This window comes from Neophocaena asiaeorientalis, unplaced genomic scaffold, assembly GCF_003031525.2.
Source record: "Neophocaena asiaeorientalis asiaeorientalis breed wild unplaced genomic scaffold, Neophocaena_asiaeorientalis_V1.1 scaffold128, whole genome shotgun sequence".
In the NCBI taxonomy this organism is placed as follows: domain Eukaryota; kingdom Metazoa; phylum Chordata; class Mammalia; order Artiodactyla; family Phocoenidae; genus Neophocaena; species Neophocaena asiaeorientalis.
This window is the reverse complement of record NW_020175827.1, coordinates 492892-519754: the sequence shown is the minus strand read 5'-3', so window position 1 is coordinate 519754 and position 26863 is coordinate 492892. Positions and strand designations below refer to the sequence as shown.

Genomic DNA, 26863 nt, shown 5'->3' with positions numbered 1-26863 from the left:
TTTTGGTTTTTTTTTTTTTTTTTTTTTTTTTTTTTTTTGTGATACGCAGGCCTCTCCCTGTTGTGGCCTGTCCCGTTGCGGAGCACAGGCTTCGGACGCGCAGGCCCAGCGGCCATGGCTCACGGGCCCAGCCGCTCCGCAGCATGTGGGATCTTCCCAGACCGGGGCACGAACCCGAGTCCCCTGCATCGGCAGGCGGACTCTCGACCACCGCGCCACCAGGGAAGCCCCTGTGGTACTTCTTAATATCCAGCATTCAGCTTTTTGCTTAACTCTGAACTGCCTTGGTACATGGGTTGATTAGTGTGATTCAAGACAGATTATGTCTTTGAACTCCCACTTTCTCATTTTGGTGGATGGAAAAATATTACTTAAAATTGATTCTGCTAGCCAGGCCTGGAAGCCTTTCCGGTTTTAGTAATTTTTTTCCTTGTGTATGCTATTCCTGATTACACAGATTTTCACTTACTGGTTATGCATATGCATCAGAAGAGACTTCATCTCATTTTCCTTAAGTGTTAGTTCTCTTTTAGGAGATGGAAATACATTGGTCTGTCAGTTTTATAGATATGACTCACCAGGAGGAGATGCATTCAGAAGAAAAATAAATATATATAGTCAGTTTCCTAACTTTAGTAATGCTAAATCTGACACTGACTGCATAAGTTATCCTTCAGGTGTTGAAGTAATTTTCTTAGTCATAGCCTGTGACTTCATGTTCTTAAGGGTTTGTAGCAAGGGCATGATTATGCCCAGTTTTCCCTTGTCATCATGCCTGAATATTTCAGTTTTCTCCTTCTTAAACGATATTTTGCACTTAAAAAATAGAAAAAAAAAGTATTTTCTTTTAATACTGTAGAAGTTGTAAGGGATTTAAAAAAATCATCTAAGAAGTATATGTTTAGTGCACTTCCAGCACTCTGCTAGAAGTAGGGGCAAGAAGCAAATGTTATGGTTGCCTTGCCAGCAAGGAACTTATAATTTATTTTGGGGACAAGTGCAAACATGAAACAGATATGAAAACAAGTGTGTACAGAGAGTATAATAAACTTATTATGGGGATGTAACAAGTACAGTAGAAGGGAGGTTAGGTGGGCTGCAGTCTTTGGGAAGACTAAAATCTTTAGGAAAGAGGTCAAATGACATAGTGATATGCACGGATCCAGACTGCCTGAGTTTAAACCCTGGGTCTACTGCTTACTGACTAGGTGACCTGGGCAAAATTACTTAGAATTTCTCTGTGCCTCTGTGTTCTCCTTTATAAGTTGGGGAAAATAATCATACCTACCTCAGAGGGTTGTCATGAGGATTAGGTGAGTTGATACATGCCAGGTGTGTGGGCCAGTGTGCCTGCCATGTAGTGAGCGCTTAATAAATTTTAGCCATTATTAAGACTTCATGGAGAAGGTAAAACTCCTTCATGGAGAAGGTAAAACAAGGCTTCAAGTACTAGAGCCTTAAAGGGTATGTGGAATTTAGATAAGCAAAGAGGTGAGAAACGCTATCTCAAGATAGTATTCATAGGCCATAAGGTCTTATACCCATGTCCCTGGAGGAAAAACTTAGAAAATTATGTGTGGAGAGGGCTTCCCTGGTGGCACAGTGGTTAAGAATCCGCCTGCCAATGCAGGGGACATGGCTTCGAGCCCTGGTCCAGGAAGATCCCACATGCCGCAGAGCAACTAAGCCCGTGCGCTACAACTACCGAGCCTGCGCTCTAGAGCCCGTGAGCCACAACTACTGAGTCCGTGTGCCAGAACTACTGAAGCCCGCGCGCCTATAGCCCGTGCTCTGTAACAAGAGAAGCCACCGCAATAAGAAGCCCGCGCACCGCAACGAAGAGTAGCCCCCACTCACCGCAACTAGAAAAAGTCCATGCGCAGCAGTGAAGACCCAATGCAGCCAAAAATCAGTCAATCAATCAATCAATAAAAAGAAAATTATGTGTGGAAACGAAAGCTATTTTTCTTTTCTATATTTCAGTTGGTAATTTCGGCGAAGGCTTATGCTCAGTTTTGCTCTGTTTTTCTTCAGCCAGAGTTGCTTGTACAATGAAGAGGTTATTTTCTTAATTAGCATTTACTAATAGCTGAATTCTTAAAATACTAGATATATCAGAAGAGGCTTAGTCCAAGCAAAATTTCTAATATAATTGGTATTGATTTTTTTTTCTGAATTGGGTCTGGGGTGGGGGAGATAGGGAGGGTGTATGAGGATGGAGGAGTGTTGCCAGTTAAATGGGAACTATGAGTGATGTGTGAGGGTCAGTGGAGAGTGAATCTAGAAATGTTGCTAGCAGTTTGTATATAGAGAGGACATAGCTATACTGAGGTTCCTGTTGATAACCTGGGGAATGGAGCCCATGGCTATCTGAGGGGTTTCATTGACTACTTGAAAGCTTCTGACCATGACCTGGTGCCAGTGAGACATCTGATCGGAAGGTCTCAACTTACCTCAGTTTTATCACTTCAATGCAAGAGCGGCTGTAGCTGCTGCCTCAGATTAGCAGAAAATAAGATAGATGGCTTTCTAGAAAAAGAACTCCCAGGTATGCAAGAAGGCAGGGTACTCTGAGCAGTCCGATTTATATTTATTTAAATAAAGTTTGTTTTGCTACATATGCAGCATTACAATGGGCAATAAAAAAGGTATTAAAAAGCATCTGGAGTCCCACTATTTTAAGAGCCCCCTTTCGCCGTACATTTCCTTTCAGGTTTTGTCTTGAGGCATAGATATTGAAAAATATTGTAACAGCATTAAGAAGATTTTTTAAAAATGAAAAATCTTCCATATTCTCATTACCTTATTTTTGCTTTATTTGTTTGTTTATTTATTTTTAATACTTCCCATTTCTCACATTCATGCTTCATAACTTTTCAGATATAATCATAGGATATACTGTATTGTATTTCTGATTTTTAAAATTTACTTAGGATTATGTCATAAATCTTTTTTCTTATCTCTTCATAGTTATAAGAATTATATATTTTATGACTTCAGATTATTTCATGCCTGTGCTATATTAAACTGTTATCCTGTGTTAAAACCTGTCTGGTTATATGTGATGGTTGATAATTGATCATACCTCTTCCCTCCATCTGAGCGTCTAGAACATACTGAGAAATAAAACATACACGCCAGGCAGATGGAAATAAAGATTTAGTTTTTATTCAGCCAAATTGGAGAGCACAGTTGATCTGTGGCCAAATGGACATCCTAAGTCTGCACAGGATGACCCACTTGAGAATTAGAGGCTGCTGAGCAGGCACAAATACTCAGAACCACTTCTTTTGCATTTGTGCAGCCTCCTTATAAATGAACTCCATCCATTGGAGAAATGCGAATTAGCAAAACTTTTGCTCATTAGCAAAACCTTTTGCCACTCACCAATCAGATGCATCACTCCTCTGGTAGGGAAGAGTAATGAGGAATGAATGAAGAGGTCAGAGGTGAACATGAAAGCTCTGATTCCTCCCTCCTCCCCTTTGGGTTTAGTAATTTAAGTCTATAGTTAGCAGGGGATTGGGACTAGTACCTCTGGTAGTTAGGGGAGGAGATCAGTAGGCTTTGAGGGCAGTTTTACTTCCACCTTCATGAAGGCTCTCTCCATTACCAGCTCATGCTCTTTTGTGTGTGCTCCTGGGACCTGTGGAGAAAGCTCTGAGATAATGAAGAACAACATAAAGTTAAATTAAATTGAACTACAATAAATAAAAGTGTTGATATTCTACTGTTTTTGACCTACAAAGATGGTAATTTTAAATGATTAAACCTAGTGAAGGGCTTCCCTGGTGGCGCAGTGGTTGAGAGTCCGCCTGCCGATGCAGGGGACACGGGTTCGTGCCCCGGTCCGGGAAGATCCCACATGCCGCGGAGCGGCTAGGCCCGTGAGCCATGGCCGCTGAGCCTGCGCGTCCGGAGCCTGTGTTCCGCAACGGGAGAGGCCACAACAGTGAGAGGCCTGCATACTGCAAAAAAAAAAAAAAAAACCTAGTGAAAAGAAGTTAAAGATTTCAAACCTTTAACTTTCCTTTACCAAGTAAATCATCCTTTACCTGTTTGCTGTTCTTCCCAGTCTCAGCCAGAGGGCTTGTACTCAAATGCCAGGTAGAGTTTGGGTTCTTTGAGCAGCTGCAGCCTGGATGGGATCTTAAAGGTTGAATTAACTCAACCAAATCTTTCATCTGTCTCACTTTTTAGTATGAAGGGTTAAAATAGCTCATTTCACAGTGCTGCCTACTTCACATCCAGTCCATTTGGAAATATCAAGTAAAACTCCTGAGCTCTTCAACAGTTGTTTAAAGAATAACTATGTTTATGTCATTCGTGACTAAGTTCACACCAGTAATACTGTTGCCAAGCAAAGACCATAACATAAACTCAATGGTAGCTGAAGGAAGAAGAGTGAAACAGAAAACAGTCTTGGTGTCAGCCTTGCCAGTTTTTTGTTCAGTGACTGCCAGTTGACCAGAGTCCATAGCCTCTAAATTTAAACTCATTTGGGAAAAGGTGCCTTCCAAGAGATTGTTTATGGCAGAGTGTTTACATTTTCGGGGGTGGGTGGGCATTGGACATCGTATTTTTTTCTTTGTGAATGATATTTTAATACTCTATTTTTATAAAATTTAGGAATTTGCCATAGTCACCCATAGTCTTTTATAAAAAAGTTTATTTAATTTATTTTTGGCTGCGTTGGGTCTTCGTTGCTGTGCGTGGGCTTTCTCTAGTGGCTGCGAGTGGAGGCTACTCTTGGTGGCAGTGCGCGGGCTTCTCATTGCTGTGGCTTCTCTTGTTGCGGAGCATGGGCTCTAGGTGTGTGCGGGCTTCAGTAGTTGTGGCACATGGGCTCAGTAGTTGTGGCTCGCGGGCTCTAGTGCGTAGGCTCAGTAGTTGTGGCACATGGGCTTAGTTGCTTTGCAGCCTGAGGGATCTTCCTGGACCAGGTCTTGAACCCGGGTCCCCTGCATTGGCAGGCGGATTCTCAACCACCATGCCACCAGGGAAACCCCTCACCCATAGTCTTGAGATTTGTTTTGAGAGTCCTTTCTTTCCCAGCCAGCATATTATAAACCTCTTAATTTCCTTTTATTTTTGAGCCTTATATTCCAGGCATCCCTGAGCTGATTTGAGGATGAGCACTGTTTTTATTTTTCTTTCAGTATCCACTGCTCCTGGTAGTCATTCTAGTGCTTCTTATTCTTTTTAAAAAACTATTCTAATTTTCCTTAATTTATTGAACAAATAAATTTATTTTCTAGAGACCCAGTGCAGCCAAAAATAAAATGAATAAATAAATAAATAAATTTATTTTTTTTAAAAAAAACTTGTATCCAGGCTATGTAGAGACCTTTTAAAATGGAATCATGAGAAAACAACCCAGTTTCAGAAAATGGCAAAAGATTTGAACAATCTACTTCACCAAAGAAGATATATAGATGGCAAAAAAAAAAAAGCTCAACATCATTATTCATTAGGGAATTGCAAATTAAAACCACAATGAGGGAATTCTTTGGTGGTCCAGTGGTTAGGACTCAGCTTCCACTGCAGAGGGCATGGGTTCAGTCCCTGGTTGGGGAACTAATATCCCACATGCCGCGTGGCATGGCCAAAAAATAAAAACCACCAAAATGAAATACCACTATACCACTTACAGCATGGTTAAAATTTAAGACTGACAATATTAACTTTTGGTGAGGCTATGGAGCAACTGAAATTGAATGTAAAAATGGTACAACCACTTTAGAAAACAGGCTAGCTGTTTTTTAAAAAAGATAAAAATACATCAGCCATATGATTCAGCCATTCCACTCCTCTAAGATATGTACATAATTGTTCATAGCAACTATTTGTAATAATAAAAAATTAGAAACAACCCAAATGCCTGTCAACAGGTGGATGGATAAACAAATAAATAAAATTTAAATTATTTCAGAGGTAATTTGTTTTTTTTCATTTACTCTTTGTTTAGTGATTCCTTGGCCAAACCCAACAAACACTCCCCCCACCAAGACCCTTTTAGTAAAAAGCGTGTACAATAGAATGGTCTTATCAGGCATTCTTACACTGCTTTGTCACAGCTTTGCCACAGCTTTCTGGTGAACCTTCTATAAGTTAAGTATTTTATAGACACCTGTCTTCACTTTGTGGTGATGCTGCCTTTTTTGTACAAGTGTATAAATACATCCATTTTGTTTAATCTTTATTCTGTGGTGGAAATGTGGATGTCATTGTTACAAAACACAAAGTTGTAATGTTGATCTAGATGGTTGACTATGCTTAGGACAGAAGTTCATGATCACCTTTGGCTCAAGTTTTTATTTTTAGTATGGGAAACTGGTCAGAGGCATGTGGATCTGAGCTCAGTGTTAAGGTCCAGACATTGGCTTGTTTCTTTTTTTGTTTTTAAATTAATTAATTTATTTTTGGCAGCGTTGGGTCTTCATTGCTGCGTTGTGGGCTTTATCTAGTTGCGGTGAGCGGCAGATACTCTTCGGTGCAGTGCGTGGGCTTCTCATTGCAGTGGCTTCTCTTGTTGCGCAGCACAGGCTCTAGGCACACGGGCTTCAGTAGTTGCAGCATGCAGGCTCAGTAGTTGTGGCTCCTGGGCTTAGTTGCTCCGTGGCATGTGGGATCTTCCCGGAGCAGGGCTCGAACCCGTGTCCCCTGCGTTTGCAGGCGGATTCTTAACCACTGCGCCACCAGGGAAGTCCTGGCTTGTTTCTATATGAAGGAAATAGTTTCTTGGTATATAAATTTTTCCCCCTGTGCATATACTTGAAAGACTTCTCTTTTCTCCTCCATGAAATTGGAGAAGTATACATTTCTTTAATTCGGAACTGCTGAATTTTGAAGTGTTAAACGTGAATCCTCTCTTTTTTCAGTATTTCTTCTTCCTGTTTCCTCTTTCTCCTTTTCTTAAAATCAGTAACATGTGCTTTATTTCTGGTTTTTACTAGTTCTGGGACCATTTGGACCCCACGATGTTTTTCCAAGATTTTAGACCCTTTCTAAGTAGCAGTCTACTGGACCAAGATAATAGAGCCAATGAGAGGGGTCACCAAACTCACACTGACTTCTGGGGACCAAGTCGGCCGCCACGGCTGTCAGTGACTCAAAGATACAGATCTCGAGGAAGTACTCGTCCTGATAGATCCCCTGCTTTTGAAAGGTGAGTGCAAAGTTGTTATTTAAGTTCTTTTAAAGGATAGTTTCAATGAAGGACGTATTGACATAATCTAATCTTTATAAGGTTTTCATACTTATTACCTTTGTGGACAAGATGGGGATATATATACAGAATGAAAATGAAGCTAAATTGAGTGTCTGTACTCAACTAGTATAATTTACTGATGATGATAAACTGACGGATGATAAAACTAATGATATAGGTCTCCGGTTAATATTTTTATTAATATTTCAGATTAATATATCAGTGATATGTTTGTCAAAACTTCAGAAGATACTGAAAGGGATAGCAGATATATTGGATGACATTAGGATTCAAAAAGACCTCAATAGATTAGAGCAATGGACTTAATATGAAATTTAATAATGATATAGTCTTCTGCAAAACATTCACGCAACAAATATTTATTGAGTGTCTTTTATGCTGGGACACTTGTACTGGATACTGGGGATATAATGGTGAGCAAAACAGGTGGTGGTACTTGATCTCATGGATCCCATTTAGCAGGAATAATAAACACTAATTTTTCTAAAGTGTTTGCTGTATGCGTAGGATCGTGCTTCATGCTTTTTCTGCTTATCTCATTTAATCCATATAAAATGGTAGGTATTGTTGCTATTCTCATTTTATATAAGAATAAACTAAGACTCAGAGAAGTAAGGTAACTTGGATCAATGGTGAATCTAGGACTTGAACCCAGGGATATATGCATCTTGTGCTGCACTGAGATAGCAGCTGCTAGCCACATGTAGTTATATCAATTTAAATTAATTAAAAGTTAAAAAGACTCAAAATTCCTCAGTCACACTCGCCACTTTTCAAGTGCTCAGTAGCCACAGATATCGAGTAGACACCACATTTCACAGCACAGCTTATAAACATTTCCATCATCTCAGAAAGTCCTATTGGACACTGCTGTTCTAGAGTCTACACTCCCCTCCCCTCCACACACCTAGATTTTACTATTAATATTTTACTATACTTACATTATCACATATCTATCCATTGATTTGTCCATTAGTTCGTCTTATATTTTGTAAATTTCAAAGTTAGTTGCAGACAGTCTTTCTTAGGACAATTATAGACTATGGGAAGTCTGATTTAATGGGATTGTCTAGGACAAAAGCCAATGATATCTTAGACTTTTAATAACTTACGGTGCTCAGAGGTAAATCCATCATTTCCTGTGCCAGTTAAACTGTATCTATATTACTTTCCCTTTACTACCTGGCTTGGACCCTGTTGTTGAACTCCTCAACTACAGTTCATCTAAACTTTTACATCCTGTGCTTTTTCTCCCACCCGCTAAACTGCCAGTCAGTGCTGTGGTCCACTTTTCCATGCTCCTTTACTTGACGATGGATAAGTACTGCTGGAGGAAAATCATATAAATGTGCCCACTGGTGCCCCTGCAGCTGGTAAAGGGCATTTAATCTCCATTAAACTGTCAGTGCTTTTAATTTGCATTTCCCTCTGCAAATATTTTGAACGATCACTACATTTCAGTCTCTGAATTTCCTATCTAGTAGGTGGTTCTCAGCAGCTTATTTGTATTCTTCATTATAAAAATTAGGACTTCAGGCATGAACCCCCCAAATCCCTGTGCCCAATTTCTTTGACATCAGTATTTATTTTTCCTTCCAGTCTCCTGAGATGAGGTATCCTTTCTTTTTGCCAAAGCAACTCCATCGGCCCATGTACCTATTTCTTTTGGGATTTTGTTTCATTCATTTTCTTCTCCCTGTTCTCTTTTCCCCCTTTACTGCTCCCTGCCTCATTCCCTTATACCCCTCCCTCCTCCTTTAGCTCTGTGGTTTTCAATTTTGGCTATACATTAGTGTCACTGAGGATATTTTTTAGAATACAGATACCTGGGCCCTACCCCCAGGGATTCTGATTTAATTATTCTGGGTGAGGTCCAAGCATTTGTAATTTTTAAAAGCTCCTTCGGTTATTCTGATTGTAGCCAGCGTTGAGAACCACTGCTTTAGTTACTGCCTAATCTTATTTCCTTCCCCTTTGAATAAGATTTCTTAAGGGGAGCCTATGTTTATTTTGTGTACTTTCTCATCTCTTATTATGCTTCTGCTACTATAGTCTGGCCCTTTTTTCACTAAAATCCCTGGTGACCTTCTATTCTGGTTACATACCCAGTGGATACTTTAAAATTTTATCGTATGGGTCCAATTCACTGAATTCAACATTTTTGGTCTTTTTCTTCCCTCTAGAAATTCTCTACTTCTGTGACTTCCATGATAGTATATTTTCTTGACTTACCTATTTTCTGACTTCTCCTTCTTGTGGTTAGTATTTCTATATATTTGTTTTCCTAAGGTGTTTCCTTCATTTTGGTTTTCTTCTTACCCTTCAACAAGGTTGCTTAACTTTGGGACTATTGACATTTTGGCTGGATAATTTTGTTCTGTAGGGCTCTCCTGTATGTTGTAGGATTTTTAGCAGCATCCCTCGCCTCTACCTACTACATGCAGTAACCAACCCCCCCCCCAAAGTTATGACAACCAAAAATGTCTCCAGATATTGCCAGATGTTCCCCTGGGGGAGCAAAATTGTCTCTAGTTGAGAATACTGCTCTGTAAGCATTTTCTGGCCATTATTAGGTTCTCTCACAGTTCTAATAATTACCTGTATACAAACACTCCCAAATCTATATTTCTTTTTGACCTTTCTCCCTAACTTAAGATTTGAATGTATAACCTCTTGTTAGATATTTCTATTTGGATGTTCCATAGGTACTACAAACTCACAAAAATGGAAACTAAACTCTTTTCTTCCAGACCTGATCCTTTTTCTTTATTTCTGATTTTGATTGGAAGTACCACTCTCTACCTAGGCATTAATCTAGAATCTTTTCTTTGTCTCATCCAGCTCATATACACATCCAATCAAACATTAAGTCTTTCTGATTTTTTTTCCTATTTCTCAACTCCCATTTTGTCCAGCCATTTCCCCCCTAGTTCATATCTACATCTTTTCTTGTTTGCCTGCACTATTGCATTAGCCTCCTTCAAAGCTTTATCATTCTTAAATTTACTCCCATATTACCCTTGCAGGATTATGTGCCTCAATTTTCAGATCTGTATCACTTCCTGCCTAAAAATCCGTTGTCATGGGGTCTATAACTTCATATACAAGGCCCTCTTTATAGAGGTTTTGAACTCTCCCGACTTCTGTAGCCTTGTTTCTGGTCACTTCTTGCTTTTTTTTATTCTACCAATACGAAACTTGTAGTTTTCTACATATTCCATACTGTTTCATGCTTCTATATGTGTTCTTAATCTGTTTTCTCTGGCAGAAGTACCTCTACTGCTTTTTTAACCCAATTAATCAGTCCTTCACTGAATTTAGGAAGCCTCCCATGACCCCCAGGACTGTATCAAACGCTCTTCTTTTGTGCTTCCCCAAAGCACCTTATGCATTCTTCTATTCATACTTCTAACTACACAAATTGAAGTTATTATAATACTAGGTAGCATTCATGAAGAATACATACTGTGCCAGGCTTGACATTCATTAGCCCATTTAATGTTCCCAGTAACCCTAATGAGGTAGGTATTATTGAGGACAATTGAGATTCTGCCTTAGTAGAGCCTCTGTTAGTTATCTATTATTGCATAACAAATTACTCTAAAACTTGGTGACTTAAAACAGTAATAATCATGTATTCTCTCTCACAGTTTCTTTGGGTCAGTTGTTTGGATAGGGTATGGGGAAATAGTTTGTCTTTGCTGTATGATGTCTGGGACCACAGCTAGAAGACTTAACGCTGAAGACTTGACTGGAATTTGCAGGCTTATTTGCTTACATGTCTGGTGGTTAATGCTTGCTCGTGGCTGGGGGTCTAGTTCGTGCTGCCAGCTGGAAAACCCACACATGACCTTCCTTAGTTTGAAGAGTCAAGACAAGTTTTTTGTTTTTTGGGGTTTTTGCAAGATGTTCATTAATTTGGATTTGTCTGGTTGTTTCTTCATTCAGATTAAATATCTGAGCAAGAATACAAAATAAATGATGTATCCTTCTCGGTGTATCAGAACAGAGGGTGCACATGATGTCAGCTTGACCCATCATGGGTGATGTTAATTAAGTTTGACCATTTGGTTAAGGCAGTGCCTGCCAAATTTTTCTTATAAAGGTGCCCTTTCTCTTTTGTAATTAATATATAATCTGAGGTGATACTTGGAGATTGAGTAAATATCTGGTTCTCTAATAGCTTTTTACCTAATGATATTAGACTCCATTGATGATTCTTGCCTGAATTATTACTATAGTGGTTATACAATAATGATTTTCTATTTCTTTGATTCTTTCTACAGCTATTACACAATCTGTTGTTAAAAAAAAAAAAGTTTTTCTCTCTCCTTGCCCTACCTTATCTGTCTACTTATTTTAGCCCAGACTCATGCATTTTGTTTTAATCATTATTCATTTTGTTGATCAAATAATCTCAGTTTGGCCAGAGAAATTGGATCTAAGCATTTTAGGTAGCAGCCCTTGTTCACAGCCCTTAAATTAATAAGAGAGTTGGGACATCTAAGTAAAGTGATCATCTTGTGTTTCTCTGATTATTAGCTGATAATTTCTTGCCAGTTGGACAAATGGAGCTTCTGCTGCGTTTCCTTTTAATGGAAATAAAATCTTTCAAGAAGATTTTTTTTTCAGTTGTCAAATAAGAACAGGGAGATTTACCCTAATTTGTCAGTTCTACCGTATGAATGCTTAAAAACAATATGAATGCCGTTAGGCAGCCATATATCCTGTCTGCAATCTACTAGAGACGTAGGTGACTAGCATTTACCAAATGCCTAGGATTTTTTAGGCACTAGGCTGTATACTCTCTTCTCACAGAGCCGTTGAGCTGGGCCATGTACAGTTAAAGAAGACAGGGGTCAAATTTTAAAATGTTTTGCTCAAAAATTCCTTGCCAGACTAATAAAATATCAATGTGAAGATATTAGCTTGAATCAGTTCTCCTTGGTTGCTTTGCCTCTTTATACCATAGGAAATTGTGGTCTGTTCTGCTACTACATTGTCTCTTTAACTGATAGTAAGAGTGGGAGAAAGACATGAGCTTCCTTTTCTCACATGTCCTTTACTGATAATCATATTACCTTAGTAACATGCAAGCAACAAATAACCTGGTTTAATGATGGCTCAAACAAGCTTTTTTTTTCTTACACATAACAAGTCTGTAGGTAGGTCACAGCAAATTAGTTCAGTGTGTCAACCGTGTTAGGGTTGGATCTCTGTGATTCTCTTGATCTTTCCCTCATGCTTACTGCCTTAGGACTTCAGGAAGGAAGAAAGGGGAAAGGGATAGTACCAGTTTATTTGTCCCATATTTTGAAGGAAAGGAAAATCTTTTTCACTGCTCCACTTCCACCTCTTCACTTCCTGCCTGGAAAATTCTATTCCCTGGGCACTTTGTCACATGCTCCCCACACTCAGCTGTAAAGAAAGCTAGGAGAGCATGGATTTAGCTTTTCTGTCCTTTGTCGTAGGAGGTGGCAAGGGAGAAGGCTGTTGAGAATGGATGTGGGGTCAGCCTGTCAGTGTCTGCTAATTAGCTATTTTATTAGCTACTTCAGCTAATAGAATAAGTGGCATGTTATTTCATTATTTTATATTAAATGATGTTATAGCAATCTTCTGAAGATTTTAATCCTATTGCTTGTAAAATATATTAACCATGGGCACCCCTCCCTGACCCCTTTTTTGTGGATGTCATGAACTCAGTGATTTTGGCTCTAAATCAGTGTTTTCTGCGTTTTAGTCATTTAAGTACTGTATTGATGAATTTTTTCCTCTCTGTCATCATCATTATTATTATTTAATGTTTTCTTTAAATGGACCTACGTTTTTCTTTTACCTATGTTACCAAACTCAGGTTCAGCTGCTTGCCTTTCAAAAGCCAGTACTTGAGAGACCAGTGTTGGTAGGAAGGGAAAGGTTGCTTTATTTAGGAGGCTGGCAACCTGGGGAGAAGGCAGACTTGTGTCCAAAGGTCAACTCCCCTGCTTCTGATCAGGGGGCAAGAGCTGTGAAAGGGGAGTTTCAGGGGTGTATAGGTGGAGGGAGGGGGCTATGTGCAGAACAGCACAGTCAGCTCCAACAGTCATTTTGAAGTTGGTCATGCGGTGGTCTGACCAGCATCATGATTGTTTTAAGTACAGTTAATCTTCAGTTCCAGGGTTGGTTTGTTCCCATTTCCTTAAGGGCAGTTCTCAGAATTGTTAAGATGGAGCAGCTTATGTCATGGCTACAGTCTGGTCATCATGTAGTTAACTTCTTCCACCTGGTATGGGTTTCAGTATCTGCAAAACAGCTCAAAAGCTATGGCTCAGAATATTATCTGTAGCCCTTGAAGAGGAACTAAAGGTCCTTGACTTTGTTTAATGACTAAACTATTGTTTGGTTTTGTTTGACTGCTTTCCTTTGCTTCTGTATTTTCCCATTTCTCTGATTAATTTTATTCTAAAGTTTTTCTAGAGACAAGAGACAGGCAGAGGACATGGTGGGGTCTGTCCCAGGAAGGCCCCATAGGGTCCTTCTGTTACACTTATTTAGATGTGCTGTGAAAAGAAACTTCACAGTATTATCTGTGTAAACATTATTGACTGTATAGTCATTAGCTGTTTGTTTGGGTTTTTTATTTTCCACTTAAGTAGAGACTACTTCCTGCTGTAGGATCAGAAAATGCCAGATATTACATTTTCATTCTAAGTACACACTTAGGAAGAAAATAGCCAACCATTAGAGATGTGTAAAAATGGATTTTGCTGTGTTTATATGGAAAATAAAAAATCCAATTTACGTACCCGTTTATACCTGTTGTAGTTTTTTCTCACTGCTCCACGGGGGTAGGGACAATATCTAATTAGGTATCTTTATTATCTAATTTTCTTCACATAGCAGGATATTTTGTCGAGCTTCCATGTCGTTACTTATAGACCTGCCAGATCTGTCGCATTTAAACACATGAGTAGAATTCCATCTTATGAATGTATGGTAATTAATTTAGACAATTCCCTAATGATGAACATTGGAGAGCTTTTAGATTTTCTTTTTTCATCATTATAAACTATAGTGCATTGAACACTCCTTCTTGTTTATATATTTTTGTATGTTTATGAGAATCTATCTTTCCGTATTTTTAATTCTTTTTTTCTCTGTACTTCATTTTGGGTATTTTCTATTGACCCACCTTCAGTATCATTAGTCTTATCTTCTGCTGTTTTTGATCTACTGTTAAACCTATCAGAGGAATTACTTGTTTCAGATATGATGATTTTCATTTCTAAAATTTCAATTTGATTGCTGTATGGATTCAGATTCTTCGGTGATATCCTCCATCTTTATTTGAACATACTAGTCATAGTTAATTTAAAGCCCTTTTTCGGTAACTTCAGTATCTGGATCACCTCTGTGTCTATTTTTTTTTTAACATCTTTATTGGAGTATAATTGCTTTACAATGGTGTGTTAGTTTCTGCTTTATAACAAAGTGAATCAGCTATACATATACATATATCCCCATATCTCCTCCCTTATGCGTCTCCCTCCCACCCTCCCTACCCCACCCCTCTAGGTGGTCACAAAGCACCCAGCTGATCTCCCTGTGCTATGCAGCTGCTTCCCACTAGCTATCTGTTTTACATTTGGTAGTGTGTATATGTCCATGCCACTCTCTTCGTCCCAGCTTACCCTTCCCAATCCCCGTGTCCTCAATTCCATTCTCTAGGTCTGCATCTTTATTCCTGTCCTGCCCCTAGGTTCTTCAGAACCTTTTTTTCTTTTTTAGATTCCATATATATGTGTTAGCCTACTGTATTTGTTTTTCTCTTTCTGACTTACTTCACTCTGTATGACAGACTCTAGGTCCATCCACCTCACTACAAATAACTCAATTTCGTTTCTTTTTATGGCTGAGTAATATGCCATTGTATATATGTGCCGCATCTTCTTTATCCATTCATCTGTTGATAGACACTTAGGTTGCTTCCATGTCCTGGCTATTGTAAATAGTGCTGCAATGAACATATTTGTACATGACTCTTTTTGAATTATGGTTTTCTCAGGGTATATGCCCAGTAGTGGGATTGCTGGGTCATATCGTAGTTCTATTTGTAGTTTTTTAAGGAACCTCCATACTGTTCTCCATAGTGGCTGTATCAATTTACATTCCCACTAACAGTGCAAGAGGGTTCCCTTTTCTCCAGATCCTCTCCAGCATTTATTGTTTGTAGATTTTTTGGTGATGGCCATTCTGACTGGTGTGAGATGATACTTCATTGTAGTTTTGATTTGCAATGAAGAGTAGCCACCGCTCGCCACTCGCTGCAACTAGAGAAAGCCCACGCACAGCAACGAAGACCCAGTGCAGCCATAAATAAATAAATAAATTAATTAATTCAGTATATATTAAAACCAAGTTGGAAATACTTTGTGTAAAATGGAGTTGAGTTTAGGCTCAGTTAATTATAGACAGATGTTCCCCAAGTGAACGTCCAGGCAGGAAGTTTAAAAATTTTGCATGCTGGAGGACAGTTCCTTTTTGGTCCTGGCTTTCCTCCCATTTCCTGCAGGGTGACTAGCACTGCTCTTTCCTTGCTACTAAATACGAATGGTACTACCCTATTTACTGTAACTAGCAAAACCATCTCCTTGGATTCCTAAGTTGCTGTGTAGGGACAATATTAAGAACCACAGATGTAAATTAGATGTTCTTAGATGGATCTAGGTGGTCAATCAGTATGTTATCTTCATCTGTTTCTCTCTTTGTTGGCATCATTATTAAATAGCTCTCCTGTGTAAAATGAAAGATAGCTAATGGTAGTTCCAAGTTTATAAGAATATTAGAGCATTCATCCCAGAGGATATGTGCATCTATCAACTCCCAGGGAGGATCTCTGGCTTGGCTTGTGTTTTGTGCCCACGCGTCTGGTGGTGAGTGTATTATTCTTGTGTATTTTTTGAGTTAAGGGTCTGTTCCCTCTCATTTATTGAATAATCCACCTGATTCGAAATGTTACCTTTGTTATATATAGAGTTTCATATTCATCTCTATCTGGATTCTCTGTTATGGTCTGATCTTTATTTGTGTACTCCTGTGCCTATGTCTTACTGATTTACTTTCTATAATTTTATAGTATGATTTGATAGCTAGTAGTGAAAGTCCACTTCGTTATTGTTCCTTTGCAAAAACTTTTGGATGCTTCTCTTACATTTACTCTTTCAAATGAATTTTAAATGCAATTTGTCAATCTCTGACCTCTCTCCCATCCCATTGGGATTTTGATTGGAAGTTCATATTAATTTGGGGACAGTTGGTACTTTTTATAATATTGAAACTTCTCATCTAGGCCCATGGCTCATATCTCAATTTGTTTGGTTTTTTTTTTATGTTATTCAGTAAAGTTTTATGGTTTCACTTAATTTTAAACTGATTATTAGATAGATTGTTACCCAGCCCTGTGCTACTTAATTGAATTCTCTTATTAGCTCTAATAGTTTTTCATTTTGTTCTCTAAGGTTTCTAGATTAGCAGGTGTATCAATTGATTGATACAAATATTGCTTGTATTTTTCCCCTATGTTTATGCCTCATTATTTTTTCTTATCTGTTGCATTAACTATATTATCAAAACAAAGTTGTCTAAGTGTAGCCATCTTTATCTTCTTCCTGACTTAAATGAGAGTGAATTAGTGTTTCTTTATTAAGCATATTCACTTTTGGTTCCTAATATGGTTCCTATCACATTAAGAAAGGTTTATTTTATTCCTAATTTATTATGAGCTTTTAATTGAGGATGACTAGTGATTTTATCAAATGACCTTTGCAGTCCTATGAAAATGACCCTTATAGTTTTTCTTCTTTAAACAATTAATGCATTTTATTAACTAATAGATTTTATCACGTTGAACCAACAGTTTGAATTCAACAGGCTTCGAATAAAAACTACTTTGTCAAGGAGTGTTAATCTTTTAATACACTATTGGAGTTGATTTCTTCCTAATCTTTTTTAGGATTTTTGCATTGATTCATAAGGGAGCTGGTAATTTTCTTGTGTTATCTTTGTCAAGTTTGGGTATCAGGGTTGTATTAGTTTGATAAAATGAACTGGGAAATCTTGCTTTGTTCTTAGGCTTGGGAATAGTTTAAATAAGGAATTATCTATTCCTTAAAGGTTTGGTAAAAGTTACCTGTAATTTCATCTGGACCTAGAATCTTTTGGGGGACCAGATCTGTTACAACCTTTTCAGTTACTTCTAGGGTTAATGGTCTAGGGTGGAATTTCATTCATTTTTATATTCCCAGCTTCTAGGTAGTGTCTGTTTTATAGTGGACATTGTATATACTTGTGTTGAATGAATGGTTAATTGTAATTATGTTGCTAAGAGGTATGTATGGAACATATGAATTAGTAGTTATAATAGCTAAGAGTTTGTGCCAGGTACTAGTCTGAGTGCTTTTCAGGTATTTATTTAATCTTCACTATAACTCTCTGGAGAAGTTACTGTGAATATCTCTGTTCTACAGTAGAAACTGAGGCACAGAGAAGTTAGGTAAATTGCCTAAGGGTATGAAGCCAGTTAAATATTGGAGCCAGGATATGGCAAAAATGATGATATTTGTATTTGGTGGGATTATGAATGTTTCAAAATAATTGAAAAATTTTAACAGTATCTTATAGTCTTTCCAATTAAAAAAAAAAAGAAGCATTTTCCTAACTTTCTCAGAAATTTTTCTTCCAAGAGACACATACTAGTGTGTCAGTAAGTAGAACTTGGGAAGTTTTAAATTCAATTTATTTTCTCTTTTCTTTCACGTAAGTGTAAATGGAACACAACACATCTTTGGGGCATATTACTACTCTGCCTGATTAGCAGGTCTACTCAGATTGTTCTGCATGATTGTTATTACTTTGCAGTAGTTGTCATTATAATGTCACCCAGTGTTTTGAAAACACTTTACAATTTTGTATTTTATGGGTTTTTTTTATTGATTAAATCCTGGCTTGGCTTCTTCCTGATAACAGTTTGTCCTGTTGATTTGAGAAGTAGTATAACTTTTTATCCTGTTCGTTGGGTTCTCAGCTAGTGGTTTCCATGGACTACATCTCAGGCTTCTGATCATTCCACCCATTTTACTGTAGACAGAGTACTTTGTCATTTAAGAAATCAGATGTCGGACTTAAGGATATGGGGAGGGGGAAGGGTGAGTTTTGACAGGGCGAGAGAGAGTCATGGACATATACACACTAACAAACGTAGTAAGGTAGATAGCTGGGGGGAAGCAGCCGCAAGGCACAGGGATATTAGCTCGGTGCTTTGTGACAGCCTGGAAGGGTGGGATGGGGAGAGTGGGAGGGAGGGAGACGCAAGAGGGAAGACATATGGGAACATATGTATATGTATAGCTGATTCACTTTGTTATAAAGCAGAAACTAACACACCATTGTAAAGCAATTATACCCCAATAAAGATGTTTAAAAAATAAATAAATAAATAAATAAATAATCCTTCATTCTATTAAAAAAAAAAAAAAAAAAAGAAATCAGATGTCAGGGATTAGCCTTTGCGGGATTATTAATGTGCTCCTCACACAAATTTAAGGAGCTCTCCTGAAATGAGATGTATTTTCTTTGGCTTTTTCATTGACATGAGTGAAGCCTTTTTTGCTCATATAAAGAAGGGTAAGTCTTCAATTGTTCATCCATTCTGCAAATATTTATTGAGTGTGCCTAAAGTCCTCTAATCTGCAGCTTTCAAATGATAGTTTATCTGGGTGTAATCAGGTCATCTTATCTAACCTTAAATAATTATCTGACCTGTGCCAGAAGAGTAATTTATTAATTTACAACTCGGGGAATTCTACTTCAGTGACTGGAAAACTCATTGCTGCTTATTAGCTTAATAATGTCTTTGAATTTCCTAGATATCAAGAAATGAAAAGCAATCAGATGGTTGCTTGGTGTGTATAGAGTCAGCAAAGGAAATTGTATAGTCTTTTGGAGAAATTTCATTTGGATTGTGATAAGCCTAAGGAATTATTCATATTTCATCTTTTTTAAAAAATTAATTTTATCTTTGACTGCATTCGGTCTTCATTGCTGTGTGCAGGCTTTCTTTAGTTGTGGCGAGCAGGGGCTACTCTTCGTTGTGGTACGCAGGCTTCTCATTGTGGTGGCTTGTTGCAGAGCATGGGCTCTAGGTGCGCGGGCTTCAGTAGTTGTGGCACGTGGGCTCAGTGGTTGTGGCTCATGGGCTCTAGAGCTCAAGCTCAGTAGTTGTGGCACATGGGCTTAGTTACTCCACGGCACGTGGGATCTTCCTGGACCAGGGCTCGAACTCGTGTCCCCTGCATTGGCAGGTGGATTCTTAACCACTGCACCACCAGGGAAGTCCTCATATTTCATCTTAATGATTTTTTTTTTAGGATGGAAAAGTATTTATGTTTGTCATTTGTTCCTTTCCTTTGTATTAGATCAACCCTAATACATTCATATTTTCCTGGCTTCATAGAGATTACCACCCTTTAGTTTGCACTTATTACATTAAAACCTATCTTTTGTTTCAGTATGGTACTCTTTTTTTTGTTTGTTTGTTTTTGGCGGTATGCGGGCCTCTCACTGTTGTGGCCTCTCTCGTTGTGGAGTACAGGCTCCGGACATGCAGGCTCAGTGGGCATGGCTCACGGGCCTAGCCGCTCCACGGCATGTGGAATCTTCCCGGACCAGGGCACGAACCCATGTCCCCTGCATCGCCAGGCAGACTCTCAACTACTGCGCCACCAGGGAAGCCCATCAGTGTGGTACTCTTAACATTTAAGGTTTCCTTCCTTAAGAATATGTTTTCCTGAAGTTAACCCTAGGTTCTGGGACTTAACATTTTCTGACCACTGATCACAACTCAGATTTTGAGAAATGACTTCTTTTCGGTTGTTAACTTTTTTTGTTGCTATTTAAAAGTAATAGGTTTGTTTTGTTTTTTGGCATGGATTAAAAAAATAACATTACCCAGAAATAGCCACAGTTATTATACCTTGATACATAATTATGTAGACCTTTTCCCATATATATGAGATATCTACATCTATATAATTGAAATGGAATCATACTATACCTATTTTATAATCTCCTTTTTTTATCTTAATAGATTATATATGTCTCTCAATGTCCATCTGATTGGGCCCCATCTTGGGGTCTCTTAAGTCATTCAGTAAACATTTGTGTATTACTATGCCAGGTGCTATTCAGGATGTTGGGCATACAGTAGTGAACAAAACAGTAAAAAATGATTGCCCTTGTGGAATTTACGTAGTAATGGGGGATGACAGACAAGCAAAATAAATTAAATCGATAGAACGTTAAGCAGTAGTAAATGCTTTGAGGAAAAAAAGGCAGGGAAGGGAGTTAGGGAGTGTGGGAGAAGTGATGTTTCAAAAAGTATAGTCAGCAAAGGCCTTGTTGAGAAGGTTTTTGAATAGACATAAAGGAAGTGAGGGAATGAGCCAAGAATGTGCCAACAAGGAGAGTCTAGTGTGGAGCAGAGTAAGAGAGAGGAAGAGTAGGAGATGAGGTCACAGAGCAGTTGTTGGGGCTGGGGCTGGGTAGCTGAGTATGAGATCCTGTAGAGACTGGTAGCCCGTTATACAGGCTTTTATTCTGAGTGCAGTGGAAATCCAGTAGGAAGTTTAGGGCGGAAGAATGACATGGTCTAACTTATGTCTTAAAATGATCATTCTAACTGCTGTGTTGATAATAGAATGGCGAGGGGTATGTGTGTGTACAAGAGGCACAGGGGCAAAGACAGAAGCAGAGAAACTATTTAAGAGGCTGTTGCATTAATCTAAGTTAGAGATACTAGTGGCTTGGATGAGGGTTAGTGCAAAAAAATGGTTGGATTCTAGATAAAGTTTGATAATGGGCATGATAGGATTTGCTGGCAGATTGGATATGAGGTATAACAGAAAGAAGAGTTAAGGATGACAAAAAGGTTTTTGGTTTGAACAACTAGAAAAGTGGAGCCACCATCAGCTGAAATGCAGAATACTAGGGGGAACAGGTTTGGGGGAGAAGACTAAGAGTTCAGTTTTGGACATAACAAGGTTGAGGTGCTTATTACACATTCAAGTGGTGATGTTGAGTAGGCAGAGGTCTTGGCTAGAGATAAAATCTGGAAGTTGTTGCCTCTTTATGATACTTAAAATTATAAACCTGGATGAAATTGCCAAAAGAGTCAAGATAGAAAATAGAAGAGCTCAGAGAATTGAGCTCTGGGCCCTCATTGATTAGAAGTTTGGAAGATAGGAGGAATAAGTAGAGGAGTCTGAGAAGGGAGCTAGGAGGAAAACCTAGAGAGATTACAGCTTTGGAGACTACGTGAATACTCTTAATTAGTCTTAGCATACCCCTCCAGACCCTGTGGATTGATTTTTCTCTTCTGTGGGTTGCTAAAATTAGATACATACACCTCTTCCCCTACCCCTTTTAGCTACCTAGTACTTTAACAAGAAAAAGTTTTTGTTTAAAAAAAAATTCAGTGTAAATACTGTATGTATCAAGTGAAGATAATCTCCTAACAACAGCTCATACACTTACTGGGGTCACCCTGAGCGGTCTCTCTCTGTCACTGCTGAGGTGGAACCAACATCTCATTTCCAGAGGGTAAGCAGCCGATAAAGGGGAAATCAGCAGCTGATCCATTGAGATGTCCCTGGCAATTCCAAGTATTTGTATAGGGTCAGCTTTAGAGCTTCAAGGAACTAGGCTCGCTCTCAAACTTGATTATTACCATTTACTTATTGGTTAGTTCAAGCATGTGATAAACTGTTCTTCTAATTAGTCATCCCTCAGTATCCATCGGGAGCATTGGTTTCAGGACCCCCCTCCCCACCGCCCCCGCGGATACCAAAATCTGAGGATTCTTACCCCTGATATAAAATGGTGTAGTGTTTGCAAACAACCTATGTACATCCTCCTGTATACTTTAAATCATCTTTAGAATACTTGTAACACTTAATGCTATGTAAATAGTTATAAATACAATGTAAATGCTATATAAATAGTTGGTGGTGCACGGCAAATTTAAGTTCTGCTTTTTGGAACTTTCTGGAGCTTTTTTTCCCCCCCAGTATTTTCAGTCTTTGGTTGATTAAGTTCGTAGATGCAGAACCCGTGGATACAGAGGGCCGATGTACAGCACACCCCATTTTATTGCGCTTCACTTTACTGCACCTAGCAGATAGTGCGTTTTTTACAAATTGAAGGTTTGTGACAACCCTGCGTCTAGAAAGTCTGTCGGTGCCATTTTTCCAACTGCATTTGCTCACTTCATGTCTCTGTGTCACATTTTCATAATTCTTGTAATATTTTAAACTTTTTCATTATTGTATTTGTTACGGTGAGCTGTGATCAGTGATCGTTGATGTTACTACTACAACTTGCTGAAGGTTCAGATGATGGTTAGCATTTTTAGCAATAAAGTATTTTTAAATTAAGGTTATGTACAATGTTTTAGACATAATGCTATTGCACACTTAGTAGACTACAGTGTAGTGTAAACATAACTTTTATATGCACTGGGAAACCAAAAAATTTGTTTATTGCAGTGGTCTGGAACCAAACCTGTGATATCTCTGAGGTATATCTGTACTAGCAAGCAGGGAGGGTATATTAGTTACTTATTGCTGGGTAAACAGGTTATCCCAGAATTTAGCAGCTTATAACAGCAGACATTTATCATCTCACAGTTTCTGAGGGTCAGGAATTTTGGAGCAGCTTAGCTAGGTGTTTTTGGTAAAGGTTTTCATGAGGTTATAATCAGAATGTCTGCTGTGGCTGCAGTCATCTGAACCCTAAACTGGGGCTGGAAGATCCACTTCCAAGATGGGTCAACTAACATTGCTGTTGGCAGGACGCCTCAGTTCCTCACTGTGTGGACTTCTCCATAGGACTTCTTTGGTGTCTTCATGACTTGGCAGCTGGCTTCCCCTAGAGTAAGTGATCCAAGAGAGAGAAAGGAAGAAGGGAAAAACCGTAAAGCCTTTTTATATCCTGATCTTGGAAGCCAAGCACTGTCCTTCCAGCCACACTTTATCTGTAAGAAGTGAGTCACTGAGTCCAGTCCACATTCAAGGGGAGGAGAATTAAGCTCTGCCTCTTAAAGGGGAGGAGTATTAAAGAATTTGTGGACATATTTGAAAACTACCACAGTTTGACCTTTGGCCAGAAATTACTTATATTTCCCCCATGTGCAAAATACATTCACCTCCTCCCAAGACCCACCAAAAGTCTTGTCCCTGTACAGCATCAACTTGAAATCCAGGTGGTTGTCATTTACTTAAGTCCAAGTGTGGATGAGGCTCTTTGCGTGTAGTTCCTCAGACATAATTCCTTTTGATGTGGAGATCTATAAACCAAAGAGGCAAGTTTTCTACCCCTCATATATACCCAACATATAGTGATGGGACAGGCATATAATAAACAGGTATAGAGATTTCTGTTTAAAAAGGGAGAAGATGAAAGGCACAAAGAAGTCACTGATGCGTAGCAATTTTAATGTTTGTCTGGATAAGTGTTGGACGTTCCTTGATTAGGACTTAGTTCTACTTCTACCCAGGAATGCTTCTCTGTAGCTCTTGTTTCCTCCTTCCTGGCTCTTGATTCCACCCTATGAGTCATTCTTTTCCATAAAAAGTAGTCCAGATTTGCAACTTCATAGTTTTCTTAGCCTGCTTCTTGCCAGTAGAATTTTGAGGGCCCAAAGGGTCTCTTTTCATTTTGTACTGCCTCTGTACCTTTCAGTTTAAGCTGGCAGTGTTTCTTTTTACTATTATTGAGATTCATGCCATTAACAAAACTTATGCCCACAAATCTTTTTTATATAATCTCTTTTTTACCTTGGGCTTCTGCTGGGATTGCTGAAGGACAATACTTGTAGTGGGATAGAATTATATCCCCCCCACCCCCAAAGAAATGTTCAAGTCCTAACTTCCAGCACCTGTGAATGTGACCTTATTTGGAAATAAGATCTTTTATACATGTAATCAAAATAAGATGAGATCATATTGGGTTAGAGTGGCCCCTAATCCAATGGTGTTTTTATAAGAAGAGAGAAATTTGGATACAGAAGACACAGAGAAGAAAGTCGTATGACAACCGAGGCAGAGATTGGAATAATGTGTCGCCAAGCTAAGAAACAGCAAGGATTGCTGGAAACCACCAGAAGCTGGGAGAGAGGCATGGAATAGATTCTCTCTTAGAGACTCCAGAAGGAACTAACCCTAACAGCATCTCAGTTTCAGATTTCTGACTTCCCAAACTGTGAGAGAATAAATTCCTGTTGTTTTAAGCTACCCAGTTTGTGGGAATTTGTTACGGCAGCCCTAGGAAACTAATACAACACATTTAAGCTTCTTAGAAGCTCAGTTGTTTAACTGAATAGCTCTCTAGGCACTATGTGAACTTTCTGAGGTCTTTTCTTTTTTTTTTTTAATTTATTTTTGGCTGCATTGGGTCTTCGTTGCTGCACACGGACTTTCTATAGTTGCGGCAAGTGGGGGCTACTCTTTGTTGCCGTGCGCAGGCTTCTCAGTGCAGTGGCTTCTCTTGTTGCGGAGCACAGGCTCTAGGCACACGGGCTTCAGTAGTCGTGGCATGCGGGCTCAGTAGTTGTGGCTTGCGGTCTCTAGAGCACAGGCTCAGTGGTTGTGGCGCACGGACTTAGTTGCTCCGCGGCACGTGGGATCTTCCTGGACCAGGGATCGAACCCGTGTTCCCTGCATTGGCAGGCGGATTCTCAACCACTGCGCCACCAGGGAAGCCCCTCTTTCTGAGGTCTTAACAAATAATTTTTATAGCCACACTCTTGGCTTCCTCTTTAACCATTTTCTTGGCAATGCCCATGGTTTGATCTTTGCTCAGAAACCATTTCTTTCTTTTTTTTTAAAGCCATTTCTTGATTTTAGTATCATTTGCCATCTGGAGAGGCCAGGAATTTTCAGAATTATCTAGTCTTAACTCCTTTTTAACTATTCTTCCTTTAATTTATTCCTCTTCTCTTGCATTTTAATACAGCAAGAAGAAGTCAAAAGGAACCTTCAACACTCCTGTCTGGAAATCTTGTTAGCTACATTATCACCCCATTCATGAGCCACAACTTCTACTTTCCATGTTATGTCAGGCAACAGCTTTTGTCACTACATAACAAGGATCCCTTTCCCTCCCATTTCCAAAAAGATTTTTCTCACTTTCCCTTAAGTACTCACCTATAACTTCCTCAAAAGCCATCATGCTTCTACAAGTTCTTAAAGGCTCTTCAAACTTTTACTCACTCTCTCCTCAAAGTCCTTCCAACTCTGCCCTCTGCTGTGTTCCAAAGCTACTCCCACATTTTAGGTTTTTGTTACAGCAGTACTCACTTCTAGGTATCAGAATCTGTATTAGTTATCTATTGCTGTATAACAGATTACCCCAGAACTTAGAGGCTTAAACAACAGATATTTATTATCTCATAGGTTCAGTGGGCCAGGAATTTGGGAGCAGCTTAGCTGGGTGGTTCTGGCCCAGGGTCTCATGAGCTTATAGTCAAGACATTGGCCATTGCTGTAGTTATCTGAAGAATCAACTGGGAGTTACTCAACGTCTGGCAGGTTTGTTCTGGCTCTTGTCAGGAGGCCTCAGTTCTTTATCATGTCGTCCTTTGCACGGGACTGCTTGATATGGCACTGTCCCAGAGAAAGTAATCCAAGAGAGGCTGCAAGGAGGAAGCCACAGTGCCTTTTATGAACTAGCCTTGGAAGTCACAGTTATCCCACCATATTCTATTGTTAAGAAGTAAGTCACAGTATGGTACTGGCATAAAAACAGACACCTAAATCAATGGAATAGAATAGAGGGTCCAGAAATAAACCTTTGCATATATGGTCAATTAATTTATGACAAAGGAGCCAAGATTATACAGTGGAGAAAGGATAGTCTCTTTAATAAACGGTGTTGGAAAAACTGGACAGCCACAGGCAAAAGAATGAAATTGGACCACTGTCTTACACTATACACAAAAATTAACTCAAAATGGATTAAAGAAGAAAAAAATGGATTAAAGACTTGAACATCAGACCTGAAACCATAAAATCCCTATAAGAAAACAGGCAGTAAACTCTAAGACATCAGTCTTGGTCATGATTTTTTGGGATGACTCCAGAAGCAAAGGCAAGGAAAGTAAAAATGAACAAGTGGGACTACATCAAACCATAAAAAGCTTCTGCATGGCAAAGGAAATCAGAGTGAAAAGGAAACCTACTGAATGGGAGGAGATATTTGCAAATGCTGTATCCAACAAGCGGTTAATATCCAAAATATACAAAGAACTCATGCAACTCAACAGCAACAAAAACAAACAACCCAGTTTAAAAATGTGCAGAGGACTTGAATAGACATTTTTCCAAAGAAGACATTACAGTTGGCCAACAGGCACATGAAAAAATGCTCAACATCACTAATCATCAGAGAAATATAAATCAAAACCACAATGAGATATCACCTCATACCTGTTAGAATGGCTGTTATGAAAAAGCAAGAAATAACAAGTGTTGATAAGGATGTGGAGAAAAGGGAATGAACCCTTGTTCACTGTTGGTAGGAATGTAAATTGGTGTAGCC

General features: G+C 38.9%; 1 protein-coding gene across 1 annotated transcript in view; it reads left to right on the top strand.

The window, feature by feature from the left end:
- Positions 1-26863, top strand: part of RNF115 (ring finger protein 115) — a 60701-nt gene that overhangs the window by 24658 nt on the left and 9180 nt on the right. The window contains exon 4 of the mRNA XM_024732697.1: positions 6957-7168. Coding sequence (XP_024588465.1) covers positions 6957-7168 — 212 coding nt within the window. The remainder of the gene's footprint in view (positions 1-6956; positions 7169-26863) is intronic.